This window comes from Alosa alosa, chromosome 6 (genome assembly GCF_017589495.1).
Source record: "Alosa alosa isolate M-15738 ecotype Scorff River chromosome 6, AALO_Geno_1.1, whole genome shotgun sequence".
Taxonomy (NCBI): domain Eukaryota; kingdom Metazoa; phylum Chordata; class Actinopteri; order Clupeiformes; family Clupeidae; genus Alosa; species Alosa alosa.
Window position 1 is genome coordinate 71716 of NC_063194.1, and position 20262 is coordinate 91977.

A 20262-nucleotide genomic window follows, 5' to 3' on the forward strand; every position below is an offset into this window, starting at 1 on the left:
GGAGCTTCCAATCGTGAGGAAGCAACTTTGCATTGTAGGCATAACTAACATGCAATAACGCCGCCAACAACAACCAAAAGGCTAATCATTGTCAGCATGTAAATTAAATGTAACATTATTGTGAATCAAATTAAAATGTTCTCTTTTGCAAACGTAGGCATAGTAACAGAATAATTTAATAATGTTACAAAGATACTACATCAATCCGTATGTTTCATTAGGCTACTAGGCTAATTTTAAGGCTAAAAGTAGCTCCTACCTGGCGAATTTAGGAGCAACTCCTAAAAATAATGGGCGTTTCACTCCTAACTTTAGGACTCTTTAGTTTAGGTTTAAACCTAAACTAAAGTAAACCTAAACTTTCACAAAAAGTAGTTCACAAAGCATTTTAGACCTAAAAGTAGCACCTCTGGGACAGCTTAAGTCGAGAGGACTCCTAACTCACTAAGACCTATTCATAAACAGCTTTTTTGTGGCATTTTACGTTGCGATGTTTTGAAATGCGTAGCCTATGCGCAACAGGAGCTTCCAATCGCGAGGGAACAATTTTTCATTCATAAAAGGGATGCAATAACGCCACCAACAACAACCAAAACTACTCATTGTTCACATGTAAATGAAATGTAAACTTTCATTGTGAATCAAATTAAAATGTTCTCCTCTTTGCAAACGTAGCCTAGGCATATGGTGACAGATTAATTTAATAATGTTGCAAAGGTAGGCTACTGCATCAATCCATAGGCCTATGTTTCATTAGGCTACTAGGCTATTTGTTTGGCCTTACTCTTTATTCATTTAGGCTAGGCCTTTTTATTCAGTTATTAATCATCTTCCGTCCTTCGACTACTTGTGTAGCGCCGCGCATTCTCCGACCTGTCACCTGTCACTCATCATCGGAAGAGAGGTGTTTGGAATTCCCGCGTTACAATCGTCAGCCAATCAAGGTGGTCACTTCAGTCAAGCTCGTGCATGAGTAATGACGTCATCCATAGCCACGAAGACTCACTCCTAGTTTAGGAGTTGTCTGAAAGGCTTTGTGAATAACTTTTAAGAGAAAACTCCAAGACCTGTCACCTGTCACTCATCATCGTAAGGGAGGTGTTTGGAATCATGCCCCCAACACTGACAATAACATAGACAGCAAATTAAGATATTTTTTCGTTTTGTGGAGCGGAACCGGTAGGCTATCAAAAGCAGATTTTGATTTTCGCTACCACCGTGTAGTCAAGCCTTAAGCCATACCCAAATAGCCTTAATCGAGGTAATGTTTAATTACGATTTATTTTGTTATTGAATTCGTAGGCTGGGATTCCTCTCAGTAACAATTACGTTTAAAGGTAGCCTAGCCTCCTGCTTTTTCAGAAGGGGCGGCAGTCAGGCTACTGACAGAGCGATGTACAGTGGCAGAGCGACGCACAGTGGCTGAAAGTGGTACTAAAGCTTCACGCAGCTTCACGCCTCGTAATGCGCGACTGAAGTGGCCATTTGAAAGCGATGCCCACTGTAGGAGAATGTCATGGTTAACAGTATCAAAGGCTGCATATAAATCTAGTAGAATTAATACTGATGACTGAGCAGAGGACTTAGCTACTAGGTATGGCTCAGTTATCATGATGGCATGATATTCAAATGAGTTGTGGACCTGAGCAGGCAGCAACTGTGTAAACCTCCAATCATCAGAGACGAGAAAGCCTGTCTCGCCTCCTCTACCAGACGAACGGCTGGTATGCGAAAAAGCATAATTGGTCGACAACGCTGCAGGTGTGGCAGTATTCTCTGGCCTAATCCATGTCTCTGTAAGCGCAAGCAATTGAAGCGATAACTGTGAGGCCAGAGCAGGAATGAAGTCCGCTTTATTCACTGCAGATTGGCAATTCCACAACCCTACAGAAAAAGTAGGACAAGCCTGCTGAACGGATTGTTGCCTTTCAACATCAGTGCGCTTATTAACCTGACCGGATACAGGGATATGTTGAAGGCACATTATTAGAAGGATTGTCAGCTAACAAGACAAGGTGAGACAAGAGTGAAACTTATCTGAGAGGTGCCTTGCTTGTGTCCGTCGCAGGTAGACTCGATTCGTCTTGACACGAGTAAGTCTTCACACGAGGACGGCTGCACACGAGCGCTGGCGCTCCAGCACAGCCACTTTAAATGCTAGTCCTAACTGATCACGCGGAAAACCACCCCCTCTAAAAACTCACGCCACCAAGGCCAATCTAAGCGCAATTAAACAGACAGCCGTAATGAAAACAATATCAACTACCACTACCCACCAAAGATTCTAGAGCGGAGCAAGATAGATCAGTTACGTCATAGGTATGAAGTACGTTCTGAGCCTGACAGGGCGCCATTTTAATAAGCTCAGCGCAAAATTTCATATACAGTTCCAATTATGAGCCCACCTGAACAGCTGTTTTTAACGTTACCAGCTGTTTTTTTTTTTCTTTCTCAGTAATGAACTGCAAGAACTGACAGTGTGAAAGGCCCGATTGATCTTTTTCCAAGGTTACACTAAATAAGGAGAGGTAAATAGGCCTATTATTTAGACAGAAGTAGCTATTGCACTGGTAAATAGATCACATAAATTCCCATTGAGAGACTGTATAGCCTACTGATAAGCTAGCTAGCAGGCAAACTAACTTAGCTAACGTTAGTTATATTATCACCATTTTTCTTTTTTCTACCTGTAGACTATAAGTTAACCCTTTGTTCACGGCCTGCTTAAACACAGCGCATAAGATAGGCTATATCAATCACTAATAAGGTCAAGATTTCACTCAAGCGTCTGATGTTCATAACTTAAATAAATGCAAATGGTAGGCCTAGGCTAAACACAACCGTGCTTGACACTAGGCTATTGTATCGTTTCCATGCAGTAAAAAACTCCCAAATTGTCCTGCTTGCCTATGTAAAATGCATATGACCACAGAAGTTCGTTTTCAAAAATCATTAGCCTATTTACAGGCTGCAGCCAACTTAAAACACGTCCAGATGAATCTTACCGTTGGACTTAATTTGTGCAATTATATGTTAAAACAATTTGCTTGAGTTATAAAATAGCTGTAGTCCTATTATTTAGGCCAACTCATCTAGGCCTATTGTAAATCCTCAAATTATGGCAGGGGTCTTTTCTTTACTTATAGGCTGCGTACGCACATGCCTTTATTTAATTAAGCATTATTTACTTTTTATTATAGGCTGCGCAATTGTGCATCTTAAGCCTCTCGCAAGCTCAAAAGAGGGCAGCACGCGACTGATCTTGAGAGCGACGTGAGACCCGTAGCGCTCTAGAATCTTTGCTACCCACTACGGCTAATAACTAGTTTACCAACTTGTAACTATGACAACTACATAAACAAATCCCTTAACAACACAAGACTCCCATACAATTACTATAAAACTTACAGCAAGTACGGACGCAGCTCCAGAAAAAACACGAGTTGAGTTCAGTAAAGCTAACGTTAAGAATCTACTTAGTCCAGCTACACTTAAAAACACCACCCCCTCTAAAAAATCTAAGCGCAATTAAACAGACAGCCGTAATGAAAACAATAATTAATCAAAGAAATAGACTTAATGGAGGAATGCACACAGATATATTGCAACAGGTAATGGTGTAGGCCTATCTGACGAAGACCTGAGTGGTTGGAACGTCGTACTTGTACACTGGGCGCAAAGAAGACTATCCTCAAATTTTTCCCTTTGCAACTGTCAAAGAAATCCCATGAACACGGGAAGGCCTAGGGTAGCCTTTACTGTACATCAGATGGCCTAAAGATTAGGCCCCTCTGCATAGTATTCAGTGATTTGCATGCAGTAATTTCAACACTGACCTTGATCTAGCCTAGTTTGGCTATTTAAAGCTACTTTATTGCCAAAACACAACACAATGTAAATGAACTATAACAAACAATAAAGGACTTAATCACACAAAGTAGGCCTACTATTTTACTGACTAAAAAATAATAATTATGTAGGAAGTTTAGAAGTTTAGAACCCAGAATTGACCTGCACACTACAAAAGTGCACCGAATTCAACACAAATGACTCAATAGACTTGGAGGAGGTACGAGTCTTTTCTTTTCCAGATATCTTAGGATTTCGCCATAGTATCTTTTCAGTATCGAGCATCGTGATATTTATGGCAGGTATCGTATCAAAGTCATCATTTTGGTATCGTGACAACACTAATTTAGTTTATTATCAATATCTGTAGTTTCATTACTTCTAGGCATAATTCTAATTGCAGATGGCTTGCCTAAACTTTAAAAGTTAAAATGCCTTGCCTTGGAACTGCCCGGTAATCTTATCTATATTATCTATCTAACTCTTATCTAGCTTTCAACTTAATACAATGTGCTCTCAAATGCTTCAATACATTTTATGTCTTCCCCTTAATTAACATGTTATATATTCTGGTGTTACTAGCCTACTATGGTGCTACTAGCCTAAATGCCTACTAGTGCTGGAAGTATTTTGATTCCCAGCGCTAGTAGGCATTTAGGCTAGTAGGCATTTTAGTAGGCAACAGCAACTAGGCTATGCGCAAAACATTAGACAGTATGCACATTTAATCTGAAAAGGCAAGTTATTCAACTCACACAGAATGTGACCAAACGTCCTGGTTTAACCGGGACAGCCCCGATTTTGAGTTGCGTGTCCTGAGTCAAAAGCCTGTTGGAATGCTAAAATGTCCCGGTTTACACCAATCACTATTAAAGTGTGGTCTTATTATAGCCCGATCATTAACCCGATCATTAACTAAACCCATGTATAAAGACTATAGCCTAAAGTGCGGATGATTTAAAAAATGTGTGTGTGTGCGCGTGTGTCAGTCAGTCGTAACAGCATACTGCATGTTAATCTTTGCAACCAACCTTACAGTATATCTCTGTAAACATGTAAACATTGTTGCAATGCCACACATTTTTTTCATTGTGAGATTACAATATATCACCAACAGATTGTTTTTTATACCGGTTTTTAGTCAACTTTAGCAGAGGTGCCAATAATTCTGGAGAGTACTGTAGCTATACATTACTAATATATTAATTAAGCTTAACCAACTTTATTGTAAGGGTCCTATGAGGATTGGTTCATATTGTGATAGGCAGAAGCACAGTTTAATAACTATTAGTTAAATAATATGTCATTAACTTGTATGCTAACATATAGTTTGTAAATAAACATTTAACATTTAAATGATGTAAGAAATAACTGTTAATTAGTGACAAAAAGACATTTAGTTAACTATTAACAAATATTAATACAATATTTTTAAAGTTAATAGATTGTTTTCTATTTGTTAAAACATTAACATACAGACATACATGTTTATGCAAACAACTATTATTTAATTAATGATGAAAAAACTATTAACTTGTGCCAAATAGATATTTTAGTAACAATTAACAAATATTAACAAAGGGGTTAGGTAATGCTATTTATTATGGCACCTTATTATAAAGTGTTACCAATATTTTCTCTATTTGCCTACCAGTATATGATGTTTACATGAAGGAAACATCCCAAAACAATGGCACCCATATAATTGCTGATGTTTTGTATTTTTCTCATGCAAGCATCATACCATATGTGATGTGAGCTCACTTTCTTTATTACAGCACCTCTAGAGGCTAAATGAGACCGCTTTCCTTGCATGTCCTCACAATCAGCTAATATGTCACTGTACCAAGTTTGGACTTCATACATCGAAGAGTTGCTGAGATACGAGCCCACTTCCTGTATTACAGTGCCCCCTATAGTGGCCAAATGATGCCAATTTCCTACTGTGTCCTCACAATCAGATACGAAGTCCCTGTACCAAGTTTGGACTTCATACATTAAAGCGTCTCCGAGATGTTAGCCCACTTCCTGTTTTGCGGCTTCATCGCCATATTTGATTGGCTGTCATGGGCCAATTAAGTGGAATTTGAAAAATCTGACAAGTATGGTTTGTGCGGCTCGGTCTGAAGATCATCTCCGCCAAGTTTCGTGAAAATCAGATGAAATTTGTAACCGTTTGTAACTAAATCCAATATGGCGGAGGTCCAATATGATGGAAAGTGACGGGATAGGGGTCGATGAACTCGGGATGGTCCAAGGATTCAGACGCTACCTCAATTGTGAAAATCAGACAAAAGAGTCAAGGATCACGCGCATGAACGCATGTCCAACATTGAACTGCAGGTGGCGCTAGAGCATTCAATGTATATGCATAAGAATTGCTGTGAGTGATTGGGACAGTGTCCTGACTAATAGTATCGAGTTTTGTATATTAACTCAAAGCGTCTTCGATATGTTAGTCCACTTCCTGTTTGGCAGCTTCGTCACCATATTTGATTGGCTGTCACGGGCAAACAAACTTGAAATTGAAAAATCTGGCAAGTATCGTTTGTGTGGCTCGGTCAGAAAATCATCTCCGCCAAGTTCCTTGAAAATCGGATGAAATTTGTAACCGCTGAAACTTTTCATAGAGTTTGTATTAAACCCAATATGGCGGAGGTCCAATATGGCGGAAAGTGATGGGATAGGGGTCGATGAACTCGGGATGGTCCAAGGATTCAGATGCTACCTCAATTGTGAAAATCAGACAAAAGAGTCAAGGATCACACGCATGACTGCATGTCCAACATTGAACTGGTGGTGGCGCTAGATCGTTCAATATATATACATAAAAATTGCTGTGAGTGATTGAGAAAGTGTCCTGACTAATGTTATCGAGTTTTGCTGTGTTAACTCAAAGCGTCACGGAGATATTAGTCCACTTCCTGTTTGGCGGCTTCATCGCCATATTTGATTGGCTGCCAATGGCAAACAAAAATGAAATTGAAAAATCTGGCAAGTATCATTTGTGCGGCTCGGGCAGAAGATCATCTCCGCCAAGTTCCGTGAAAATCAGATGAAATTTGTGACCGCTGAAACTTTTCGTAGAGTTTGGACTAAATCCAATATGGCGGAGGTCCAATATGGCGGAAAGTGACGTAATAGGAGTCATTGAACTCAGGTTGGTCCATGGATTCCAGCAGTGCCTGATTTCTGATAATCGGATGCACCGTTCAATGGTCTCATGCATGAATGCAATCTAGTTTTGACCCATTGGTGGCGTTAGAGTGTTGGGCATAGAGTTCTGTAAATTGGTGAAAGTGATCATGGGACGGTCCTGAATCAGTGCGCCGAATTTCATAACTTTCAACCCAGCGGTTCAATTTTCGGCCTAATTTTGACCCGTTGGTGGCGCTAGACGGCTGGGTTTAGAGATCCGCAAATGAGCGTGAGTGGTCAGTGGAGAGTCCCGAAACTTTCTGCCAAATTTCAGCACTTTTTACCAAGGTGTTCTATTGGCTGCCATAAACTCCAATGGCAGAATAATAATAGGAAAAGCTAGTAACTCAACAGGGTGCCTTTGCAGGCCCCCAATTATCCGGCGAGTTTTCACATAGATCTCCGTTTCTCAAGATCACTGAATACTGTCGGTACGGAAAAAATTGCTCAAGTTACAAAAACTAGCTCAAGTTACTACAGCCAGCAGCAAATGCAGCCTGGCAGCTACAGCGCTACACTCTGGGGGCATGTACGTGGGTTGCCTTCTCTATCAAGTTATTAAATTAGGCTGCAAATTATGCTTACTGCATGTTTATTTATAAGCTGGAATGGTGTTTTTCTCTGCTATGAAGGCATGTAATTGTTTTTTTTTTCTACAGGAATAGCATGTTTGAATGAGCACTGCACTAGTATACTAAAAACAATGATTGAGTCATTTTCTTAAAAGTTACCCTTAGTATGTGGTAAGTGTGATAAAAACAAAGGAAGAAGAAATGTGTGTTAGTTTTTCTTCCAGACACAAGAAAAGTACTATAACTGGGGATCATCCATACATTGTTTTCTGTGGTGTATTATCAGTTTGCAAAGGCTAGTGTCAAAGTAACGTTAGTAATCCCTGAACAATGCGATTGGTTAGGCTGGATTTCAAAGTTAACGCAAAGTCTACGTCCATTATGATGTTATGATTGAAAGTGATGAGTCATCTTGAGTGATCTTGATGAGTGATTTCACAATGTGAAAGATGTTTTAGATGTTTCTCCTAAATCTTAGCCTTAAGATGTTTTGTGAATATGTTAATGACCATTTGTACAAGTGTGGTCAGTGCCACAAATTCTTCATGCATGTATGATTAATTTTATAATTACATACAATGAAAATATTTAATATCTTTGAGGTTGTACTGTATATGCTCCTGTCTAATGTTTGCTATTGTGTTTTCAGATACATCTATGTAGTACACTGTCCACACGGACCAGGAATGGACACCCCTTTCTTAGTTGATTACTCAGGAGTATACCTCAGAAGGGAGGGACTTGGAGGGAACTACATCACTGGACTGTCTCCCGATGAGGTAAATAAATAGTTCTAATTTTGTAGGTGTGTGTGGTGTTGGTTAGATGTAAATAATCTTGCTCTTTCAGGTAGAAGAGCCAAACTCTACAAACCTTGATGTTGACCATGATTTCTTCCATGAAAAAATCTGGCCAAACTTGGCCCATCGTGTTCCTGCTTTTGAATGTTTAAAGGTAAGCCTTTTTTGCCCATTTTACAAAAAAGTAAGTTTGGTCTAACCGATCCACCCCCCCCACCCCCCTTTTTTCCACTTGCCACTTTGCACCCCCACTCACACCACACACAGGTACACCCCTCTCCCCTCTCACACACACACACCATTTCACTATACCCCCAAACACACACATACGCGTATGAACATGCGCACATACTCAGGAGCGAACACACGCACACACTCAGGAGCAAACACACACACACACACGCACACACACACACACACACACACATACAGAGAGAATCGCACACTCTCACTGTAGCACACACACATACAGGTACTCAGTGACGGCTCCTGAAACATCTCTTGGTAAGGTTAACTTTGGAACACACCACACCACGGGCACCACCAAGCATTTGTGCTTAGGGCACCCAAATGGCTAGCGCCGGCCCTGAAAAAGTGTGTGTGTATGTGAGGGAGAGAACATGTTTGTGTATGTGAAGTATGTGTGTGTGTATGTGAGGAAGAAAAAGAGAGTGAGAGTGCAGTGGCTTGAGCTGTGGCTTGACTGTGCATCATCAGTATTCTGCCACTCTCATCAGTATTCTTAGCCTGACGAGCCAGACCCACATTAAAATGTAGGGTCTGGGCACTCACCGTTCGCAGTGCTCAGTCCGAGGGGCGGGATAATCAGTTGTCTTTCAAATTCCCTCTGCACGCAATAGGACAGCGGCAGCGCTATGAGTCCCATGCCTTTCCCACCAGCGGAGCTAATTGGCTAACTTGACGTTTGCCAACTTAATAAAAGCTTAACTCGTGTTACACTGTTCGCCAACAGCAACATCTATCTGATTTGTTTTCAAGTAGCAGGGAATTCAAGCCAAACCGTTGCAACTCTGCCATCAATCATTATGTTAAGCCCACTTAACGACTCTATACACAATTTCATTGGCCTGATTGAGTTTTGATTTCTGGAGCTCACAAGCCAACGGAGAGTTGCTAGACTAGCCCTGGCAGCAAATATAATTTGCTGCCGCTAGGGGCGCGTCTAGATTTCTAGGATACAGTATTCTAGCTTACCAACTGAAACTGCTCTCTCACACATAGGCTACATCTCTGTATGTTATTTAAGTAAGTATATATACTCTTTTGATCCCGTGAGGGAAATTTGGTCTCTGCATTTATCCCAATCTGTGAATTAGTGAAACACACTCAGCACACAGTGAAGTGAAGCACACACTAATCCCGGCGCAGTGAGCTGCCTGCAAAACAGCGGCTTCGGGGGAGCAGTGAGGGGTTAGGTGCCTTGCTCAAGGGCACTTCAGCCGTGCCTACTGGTCGGTGTTCGAACCCTCCGGTTACAAGTCCGAAGCGCTAACCAGTAGGCCACGGCTGCCCCTAATTTTTGTCCTTTCTTTTGTTCACACACAAATTGGGGAAGTCTACAGTACGGTTTACAGCATACATCATTGCTTGATAATGATGTTAGTACCTTACTTGGGCCGGTTGGGTTATTATATCTAGTCTTTCACAAGTAGCCTAGTCATTGGTCATATCCTTACTCATTCTCACACATCTGAATCATAACACAAATAAAAATAAACAGGACCTTGTAATCTGTTTTTAACACTACAACAAATACCAACACCAGTGTTGCCAGAGGTGAGTTGAGTGATTTCCGCCCATTCACGCTCAAAAACCCGCCCAATCTGGCAACTCTGATAAACACACTCTAAAGTTGGCAGTTTATATTTGTACTGTAGAATGTTCAGAAAAGAAATCTAGTTCCAGACAAATTGAAAAAGCAGAATTTAGGCCTAATAGTTATGCAGGATCTACATGCATTCTCTTTAGAATTGTAATATCATGGCATGTTTTTCTGAGAAGTCTATATATTCTAGATGTGATATAATGTGCATTGAGACATCTCACAACTTCCTCCATACCACTATACCTTAGTTCTGTAATGTATTTTGCATTACATTGAAATGCATTGATTTTCGATGGACAGCTAATAGTTATGGGTCTAAAATAGCTGTGTAAAGTGTATTCAGCTATCTAACCCATATATTTTCTAAAAGCCTATACTCTCTAGATGTGATATAGCAAGAGTTTGGATTTGACCCACCCACTTTTAGTCTTTTGCCTCTATCTAATCCTATATAGGTGAAAAAGTGTATGACGGATACATTTTAGCCTATGTAATTCATTAAAAGCTAAATTATCCATCTAAACTGTATATTTTCTAAAAGCCTATGCCATCTACATATGATATAACATAGATTAAGACATATCGCATCATCCCACACACTTGCATACAGCTATACCTACACATAGGCATGTATTGTGAATTGTACTGGGTATGGGTATAAAAGCTAGTAAAAATACAACTAAGCTACCACTTAGAAAAGGTTATCATACCAAAACATATCTCTCAGACATAGAGGATTACGAAAATCATTGCTAGATTTTGCCACCTTTGGTGATACCAACTTCTGCTCTGGCCCATGGACTAGAAGTGAAAAGTTTTTTTCACGACTCATCTTCAAGTATCCAAAACATTTCGCGCCATAAACCCCTTAACCAATCATATCAAATTTAAGCTTCTGTTGTCAGCATTAGGGGGAAGATTTTAGAAATAAAATCAGTCATTGGACAGTTGAGATATTAGATGATTGGTCATCGTTAAAATTTTAACGAAATTAGAACGGTCGGGCTTGTAAAAACTCTTTATTGTATTGGAAAATTGAATGGATTAACTTGCAAGTCAAAAGTCAATAGATGCCCAATATTTCAACATAAGCTGTGAGAACATGTAGGTTTTTTTTTCTCACGGAACGTCATCAGCCAACAAGCATACAGCGGCTCAGAATCTTTTGCCTGGTTGAAAAATAGGCTACTATGATCATTCACAAAAAGTTTCCTCCGCTTGACCAGAGAGGGTTAAAGCGGAGCGAGAGGTGCAAACATTCGACAACTTCCGCATTCTATTATTGCAAGGGGGAGGGGGGAAATCCCCATTTATGCAGACCAGAGTAAGCCCTTGCTGCACTAATGTCAATGGGAGACTTGTGGAATTTTACCAATAAATTGGTCATTATATCTCTCTGAATCTTAAATCTAAAAACTGTGATGAGGTGCCTTAAAGAACAAAGCGTGCCTTCAAGGACACAAATGATTCAGATTGAGAAAGATTTATTTGTTTCATACACAGTGTTACAGTATACAACTAGTAGTGACAGGTAAACCTGGTTACCCATGGCTGTCCAAAATGGAAAAGGATATAAGTAAAACAGACAACAGATAGACAGATAGATGGTAGCCAGTTTAAAATGTTCTATGCCTCTGACTAATGGACTACTTTGTTTTTGTGGCAGGTTACAAGTGCATGGGCTGGTTTTTATGACTACAACACCTTTGATCAGAATGGCTTATTGGGAATCCATCATCAGGTGCGAAATATGTATTTTGCCACTGGATTTAGTGGACATGGGCTGCAACAATCTCCTGCCATTGGTCGTGCCATGGCTGAGCTTATTTTAGATGGAAGCTACCAAACTCTGAATCTCAGTGCCCTGGACGTTAAGAGGATTTTTTATGAAGAGCCCTTATTGGAGAAAAATATCGTATGACGGAATTGTGATATTGGCTTTGCCATGGCTGAGTTTATTTAAGGTGTAAGCTCCCAACATATAAATTGTGTTTTTAAACCATGCTATATACTCAATAAACACAGATCTGCTATTAAATGAATGACTTGAGTCTTCTGTACACCATTATTGAAAAGTGTGGAAACATGTCATAATTTCCATGAAGTTATATATTATCCATCAGATAAGTTGCTTGAATGTGTTTTCTTCTAAAAATCCTGTATTTACAGTATTTATAGCGTTGCACATTCCAGCATTCCAGTTGTTTGTTGAGGTAGTCTTCTGTTTTACATTCTGTTGCTATTTCTAGGTAATTTTTATGTTTTAAAAATAAATCCATATAGCACCTGTAAAGACCAAACACGCTGCCCCATTTTTAACCATCGGAATGGTCTCACTGAGGTGGGCCCATTCAAATTGCACAGAGAGACACGGAGCCTGTAAGGGCTGTTTACTTCATAGTTCAATTCTGGTACAGATATGCTCAAGGAGAGAGTGGCCAATAACATTACTGTATTTACTCCAGTATTGATACTATGGGGGCACCCCTATGTTCCCAGGGTCCTACTGTATGTTCCCCAGATTAATATGTCAAGTCAAGTCAAGTCAAGTCAAGTTTATTTATATAGCACATTTCATACACAGAGGTCATTCAATGTGCTTTACATAAACAAAACCAAACGATAATAACAAATAAAAGCATAGAAGGGCAATATAGTCAAAGAATAGTTAAAAGGTAAAGATCATAATAAAAAGAAAACATAAAACACACGGTAAAATCATTTAAAAATAAAGAATAATTAGTAAGCAAAAACAAAGGCAAAAGTAGTAAAAAAAAGTAATAAAAGACAAAGTAGAATAATTATCGAGGAAGATTCAGAATTTGTAACTTCGGCACAGTTAGCAGAAAAGCGTCTGAGAACAGTTTGGTCTTAAGTCTAGATTTAAAACTGGCTACAGTTGGGGCCTTTTAATGTCATCCCAAAGTTGGTTCCACAGCTGAGCCAGATAGCAGCTAAAGCTGCTTCACCATGTTTAGTTCTAACTGTAGGTTTTACTAGCAGGTTTTCACCTGGGACCTGAGAGGACGAGAAGGTGTGTACTGCTAAAGCATGTCTGACAAGTATTTAGTTCCTGATCCATTTACTGATTTATAAACAAGCAATAGTGCTTTAAAGTCAATTCTGTGACTTACTGGAAGCCAGTGCAAGGGACTTAAGAATTGGAGTAATGTGGCCAGTTCTTTTTAGTTTTTGTTAGAATCCTAGCTGCATTTTTGTATCACCTGAAGCTGTTTAATAGTCTTTTTAGGAAGGCCTGTGAACAGTCCATTGCAGTAATCAACCCTGCTGGAGATAAATGCATGAATGAGTTTTTCTAAGTCATGTTTTGACATCAGCCCTCTGAGTTTGACAATATTTTTGAGGTGGTAAAAAGCTGATTTAGTTATCGCTTTCATGTGGCTGTTGAAATTTAGATCACTGTCAAAGATTTTTAACAGTATCCTTTGCCTTCAACCCTTTTGTGTCAATGAGAGTGGCAACCCTAAGTCTTTCCTCATTTTTACCAAATATAATTACTTCAGTTTTTTCTTTGTTCAGCTGAAGAAAATTTTGAGACATCCAGGTGTTGATTTGTTCTATACACTGACACATAGATTCAAGAGGACCATAGTTGTTTGGTGATAGAGCTAAGTAAATTTGTGTGTCATCTGCATAGCTATGATATGAAATCAAATTATTTTGAATGATTTGTCCAAGTGGGAGCATATAGAGGTTGAATAATAGTGGCCCCAAGATCGGTAGATATGGTAGATAATGGGAACATTAAAGGTCCAGTATGTAGGAAATAATGGAAAATAAACTGTATTAAACTGTAACCATTCCAAAAATTATCACCATATGTTGTCAGAGAGTGAGGAAACACGATGAATTGAAGTAATGGCCTATTTGACAACATTACTCTAACCCGTGAAACCCTGTAAAACCCATGAAAAAAAAATCAGTTCTGGCGGAATCTCTTGGAATTTTCGTTTATGTTTTGAACGATTAATTCTAGAATAGCGTATTAATAATGGGCTAGCGCGTCCTCCTATTTGGGTTGCCAAATTAGCAAAGGCCAACTGTCAACAGCTGTCAGTTGTAGTCATGAACGCCTTTAAGAGGCAGGGAAATTTTCAAAATTAAAACAAGAAACAAACAAGGACATCGGAGGAGCTTCCTGAGATGGTGACGTCTTCGTCAAACGAAGAATATCAAGTCTGACGCAGAGCTGGCCATATTTCTCCACAACAAGTAGCCTATGCTTCATCTGCATCGCTAACTTCAGCTACATATGTTACATTGGTTAGAGAGGTATTTTTGTTTTCACTGTTTCCGTAATGTGTAGCTGGGTCATGGTTGGAGAAACGTTAAAGCAGCTGCAGGTCAACTAACGTTAGCTAAGTCTTCATTACATCTGGCAACCCAGAAGAGGCTCGCGTCTGGTAGTCTTGAGAACGTTCACCAGTGTTTTGATTTTGGCCAACAGAACGTTCGGTAACAATCCTACAAATAGAAAATAAAAAAATAGAAAAAAAATTGGTTTGATTTTTTTCGTACTTTTCAGATTTTTTTAGTTTTCACGGTCAGGATGAGAGAAATATTTTTTGCCTGCCATGCCCTAATAAAGAAATATTTGGTTAACAGAGAGACAGATTTTTGACCAATTTCAAAATCTAGACATGTGAAATACATTAACTAGGGCAAAATTATTTTCAAAAATTGGTCTAATTTTTTCCATACTTTTCCGATTTTCTTAGTTTTCGCATACGGCCTGCGGTCAGGACGAGGGACAGATTTTTTACAAATTTCAAAATCTGTCAGATATTGTCCTAATTATTTTTTATTTCACGTCTAGACATGTGAAATGCATGAACTAGGGCAAAAAAGTGAAAAAAATTGGTCTGATTTTTTTCGTACTTTTCAGATTTTCTCAGTTTTCACGGTCGGGATGAGAGACAGATTTTTTGACAAATTTCAAAATCTGTCAGATATTGTCCAAATTATTTTTTATTTCATGTCTAGACATGTGAAATGCATGAACTAGGGCAAAAAAATTAAAAAAATTGGTTTGATTTTTTTCACACTTTTCAGATTTTTTTTTTAGTTTTCACGGTCAGGATGAGAGAAATTTTTTTGACAAATTTCAAAATCTGTCAGATATTGTCCAAATTATTTTTTATTTCACGTCTAGACGTGAAATGTATGAACTATGGAAAAAAAAGTGAAAAAAATTGGTCTGATTTTTTTCGTACTTTTCAGATTTTTTTAGTTTTCGCGGTCAGGATGAGAGTTTTTTTACAAATTTCAAAATCTGTCAATTATTGTCCAATCGATTTTTATTTCACATCTAGACATGTGAAATGCATGAACTAGGGCAAAAAAATTGAAAAAAAATTGGTTTGATTTTTTTCGTACATTTCAGATTTTTTTAGTTTTCACGGTCAGGATGAGAGAAATATTTTTTGCCTGCCATGCCCTAATAAAGAAATATTTGGTTAACAGAGAGACAGATTTTTGACCAATTTCAAAATCTAGACATGTGAAATACATTAACTAGGGCAAAATTATTTTCAAAAATTGGTCTAATTTTTTCCATACTTTTCAGATTTTCTTAGTTTTCGCATAGTCAAAGTCAAAGTCAAAGTCAGCTTTATTGTCAATTTCTTCACATGTTCCAGACATACAAAGAGATCGAAATTACGTTTCTCACTATCCCACGGTGAAGACAAGACATATTTTACTAATTTAAGTCCACAGACAAACATAACATTCAAGTAAACAAAAAAGTAAGTAAATAAGTAAATAAGAGGGCACATATAATAATGAAAAACTAAGAGCAGCAAAATTTGGTTGAAATTGTGCATAGACAGTCAATAAAATACTAGTGCAAAGTCAGGCCAATAAAAGGCTTGGGTAGTTCTGTTTGACCTAAGTAAGAAAGAAAGTGGCATAGTGGTGCAAGTTATGTAAGAGCAGCAGAAGTGTTGTGTTTTCAGGACAACAACAACAAGTTGTAAAGTGTACAAGTGTGCAAGTGTGCAAGTGGAGTAGTGCAGGCGGCCATTGTGGGTCCAATGTCCAGGATGTTATGTAGCTGAGGGTGGAGGGGGGAGAGGAGGGAGAGAGTTCAGCATCCTTACAGCTTGGTGTATGAAGCTGTTGGTGAGTCTGGTAGTGCGGGAGCGCAGGCTTCTGTACCTCTTCCCAGAGGGCAGTAGATCAAACAGATCTCTCCACCACAGCACCGTCGATGGTCAGTGGCAGGTGTTGGGTGTGACCTCTCCGGAAGTCAACAACAATCTCTTTGGTCTTGCTGACGTTCAGCAGGAGGTTGTTGTCCCTGCACCACGTGGTCAGATGGTCGACCTCCAACCTGTATTGAGTCTCAAATTAAGCCCTTGGTGATGAGACCCACCAGAGTTGTGTCGTCAGCAAATTTCACTATGTGATTGTTGCTGTAGGTTGCAGTGCAGTCATCGTCAGCAGGGTGAAGAACAGCGGACTGAGCACGCAGCAGCAGGGGCCCCTGTGCTCAGTGTGATGCTGCTTGAGGTATTGTTGCCAACACGTACTACTTGAGGCCTCTGACTTGAGTCCAGTAGCCAGTTGCAGAGGTAGGTACTGAGTCCCAGTTTGTCAAGTTTGCAGATGAGTTGTTGTGGTATTATGGTGTTGAATGCAGAACTGAAGTCTATAAACAGCAAGGATACAAGGATACAAGGAAGTTTATTGTCACATGCATATAGTTACTGGAAGTAAGAAATGCAGTGAAATTATGTCTGGTGTCAGCCTATTTGTGCATTAATGGGGGTTAAAAAGTGCAGTAGAAGAGGGGTTTAGTAGATTAAGTGGCAAGGGCTGCATAAAAAAGGTGGGGGAGGATTGGGATTGGGTGGGGGGCACCAACAAGGAGCACCCAAGAGCAACAGGGGCAAGGAAAAACTCCCTTACCAAGGAAGAAACCTTGGGCAGATCCACGGCTCAAGGGGCTAGTGTGCAGCAAGTATGTAGAGGAGGCTTACTGTAGCAAGCAGTGTGCTGTATGTATGTGAAGTGATGACAGTGATGATGTAAGTGTGTGTGTTGGGGGGGGGGGGTAGATGGAGGAGAAATCAAAAATAATAAATAAAAAAAAGTGTGCAAAATTTGGAGAAAGTCAGATATGTGTGTGTGTGTGTGTGTGTGTGTGTGTGTGTGTGTGTTTTGACGTGTGATGAAATAAGAAAATAAATAAAAGGTCTGTAGCATAGGGAGAGGGATGTAAAAGTGCTAAAAGTCTTGTAGGTGTGTGTGGGTGTGTGTGTGGGTGTGGGGGGGGTCATGAGTGCTGAGGAGTGAATGAGTAAAAAGTCAGTATAGTGTGAGTTCAGAGTTAGGAAATGTTTGAGAGTGCTGAGGAGTGAATGTGTGCAAAGTCAGTATAGTGTGAGTTCAGAGTTCGGATGGCCTGGGGATAAAAACTTCTCCTGAGTCTCTCAGTTCTGGCTTTGTGTCTACATAGGCGTCTTCTTGATTTCAGCGGTAGGAATAATCCATTGTTAGGATGAGAAGAGTCCTTCAGAATCTTTTGGGCTCTTAGGAGTACTCTTCTGGAATAGATATCTTGTAGAGCAGGGAGTTGAGTTCTTATAGTACGTTCAGCTGAGCGCACTACTCTCTGCAGAGTACTACAATCTCTAACTGTGGAGTTCCCATACCAGGTGATGATGCTACCAGTTAGAACACTCTCAACCGCTGAAGTGTAGAAGGCCTTCATGATGGATGTAGAAACTTTGAATTTCCTTAGCTGACGAAGGAAGTAGAGTCGTTGTCTGGACTTCTTCAGAACATATTGAGTGTTAACAGTCCATGTTAAGTCTTCAGTAATGTGGACACCAAGGTATTTAAAACTTGTGACTCTCTCTACAGGTTGCCCGCTGATCATTAGTGGGGTGTAACTGTAGTTCTGCTGCTGCCTTCTGTAATCCACTACCATTTCCTTGGTTTTATTGATATTCAGTGTCAAGCTGTTAGATTGACACCACTGTGCCACCTCATCAACCTGATCCAAGTAGAACTGTTCATTGTTGTTACTAATCAGGCCCAAAATCACTGTGTCATCTGCAAACTTGATGATGGAGGTATGACTACTGTTGGCTTTGCAGTCATGTGTGTAGATGTTGTACAGCAGTGGACTCAAAACACAGCCTTGGGGAGCACCAGTGCTGATGGTTAATGAGTCAGATGTCAGACCCCCACTCTAACCACTTGTGAGCGGTTGGTGAGGAAGTCAAATATCCAGTGACACAGGGTGGTGTTCAGTCCTAAGGCCTTCATCTTTGTGACCAAGGTGAGAGGTACTATCGTGTTGAATGCTGAACTAAAGTCAATGAACAGCATCCTCACATAATTCCCATTCCCCTCCTCCAGGTGAGTGAAGGTGGTGTGCATGAGGTTTGAGATGGCATCCTCTGTAGACCTGTTGGCTCTGTAAAAGCAAATTGGAGGGGGTCAAGGAGGCAGGGAGGGATGAGCAGATAATGTTTTTCACAAGCTTCTCAAAACACTTCATCACTGTAGACGTCAGAGCTACTGGGCGGTAGTCATTCAGACATGATGGACTTTTGTTTTTCGGTACTGGAACAATAACAGACTGCTTGAGGCAAGTAGGAACTGTCTCTTGAGCCAATGATGTGTTAAAGATATAAGTGAACACAGGAGCTAACTGAGCAGCGCAGGATTTCAAAACCCTGTTAGAAATTCCATCCGGTCCAGTAGCTTTTCTACAATTTACCCTCCTAAAGGCATTGCTCACATCGACCTCAGAGACACAGAAAGGTGCATCCTCATTTGCTTCACATGCTGCAGCTAGTCCAATATAGTCTGTGTTTTCATGTCAAAGCGAGCATAAAAAGCATTAAGTTCATCAGGGAGGGCTTTACTCACATTCATCATAGGAGGGGACTTTCTTTCAAAGCCAGTGATGGTTCGGAGTCCTTTCCACACTCGTGCTGGATCACCCTCCAAGAAATCAGCTTCAACTCTGTCTCTATAGCCCGCTTAGCATCTTTAATAGCTCTCGTAAACTATAAGATGCTGCTTTGTAATCCGTCATATCCCCTGAAATAAGCCCAGCATTATAAGTCATGGTGCGTGTCTTTAATGCCGTTCTCACTTCTCTATCCACCCATGGCTTCTGGTTAGGGAAGCTTCGGATCTTTACAGTTGGGATGATGGAATCAGTTAGCATATTGATGTAACTCAATGATACTTCCGTAAACTCATTGATGTCAGCAGAGTTCGTCTTGAACATCTCCCAGTCAACGCGTTGCTAAGGGCGCCCTGTAGCCTGGCTTCCGATTGGTCAGTCCAGCTTGACCTCCTTCGTCACTGGGGGTCGTCCGACTTCTCTGTTTGTACATAGGCAGTAGGAAAACAGCGGCATGATCTGATTTTCCAAAGCTGGTAGAGACTTCGCTTTGTAACTGTTCTTGAACTGTGTGTAGCAGTGATCCAGTGTGTTGTCACCCGCGTGTAGGGAAGTGAATGTGTTGAATAAATTCAGGCATGGACCGGTTCAGATGTACTTGATTGAAATCACCGGCCACAATAAAGCGCAGCTTCAGGGTGCGTGTGTTGTTGTCTATTTAACACTTCTTGCAATTCTGAAACCGCAGCATCTGTGTTGGCTTGTGGAGGAATGTAGACAGCGTTGAATATTACCGGCAAAACTCACGGGGCAGGTAGAAGGGTCGACAGACGATCGCTAGATGTTCTAGATGAGGCGAGCAGGACTTTGAGAGAACGGTGACATTTCTAGGATCACACCACTTGCTGTTCGTCATGATGCAAACACCGCCACCTTTCGATTTTTCCAGATTCCTCAGTCCTGTCAGAGCGAGCAGCAGAGAAAAACTCCACGGAGTGATGGCACTGTCGGTACAAGTTCAGTTAGCCATGTCTCAGTAAAGCATAGAATGTTACAGTCCCTGATGTCTCTTTGAAACTGTATCCTCGCTCTTAGTTCATCCATCTT

At 40.3% G+C, this 20262-nt stretch overlaps 1 protein-coding gene across 1 annotated transcript in view; it reads left to right on the forward strand.

The window, feature by feature from the left end:
• The window catches only part of LOC125296608 (FAD-dependent oxidoreductase domain-containing protein 1-like), a 37421-nt gene extending 25129 nt beyond the window's left edge, over positions 1 to 12292 (forward strand). The window contains exons 3-5 of the mRNA XM_048246597.1: positions 8269 to 8398; positions 8469 to 8573; positions 11932 to 12292. Coding sequence (XP_048102554.1) covers positions 8269 to 8398; positions 8469 to 8573; positions 11932 to 12186 — 490 coding nt within the window. The 3' untranslated portion in view covers positions 12187 to 12292. The remainder of the gene's footprint in view (positions 1 to 8268; positions 8399 to 8468; positions 8574 to 11931) is intronic.
• The last annotated feature ends 7970 nt before the right edge of the window (positions 12293 to 20262 follow it).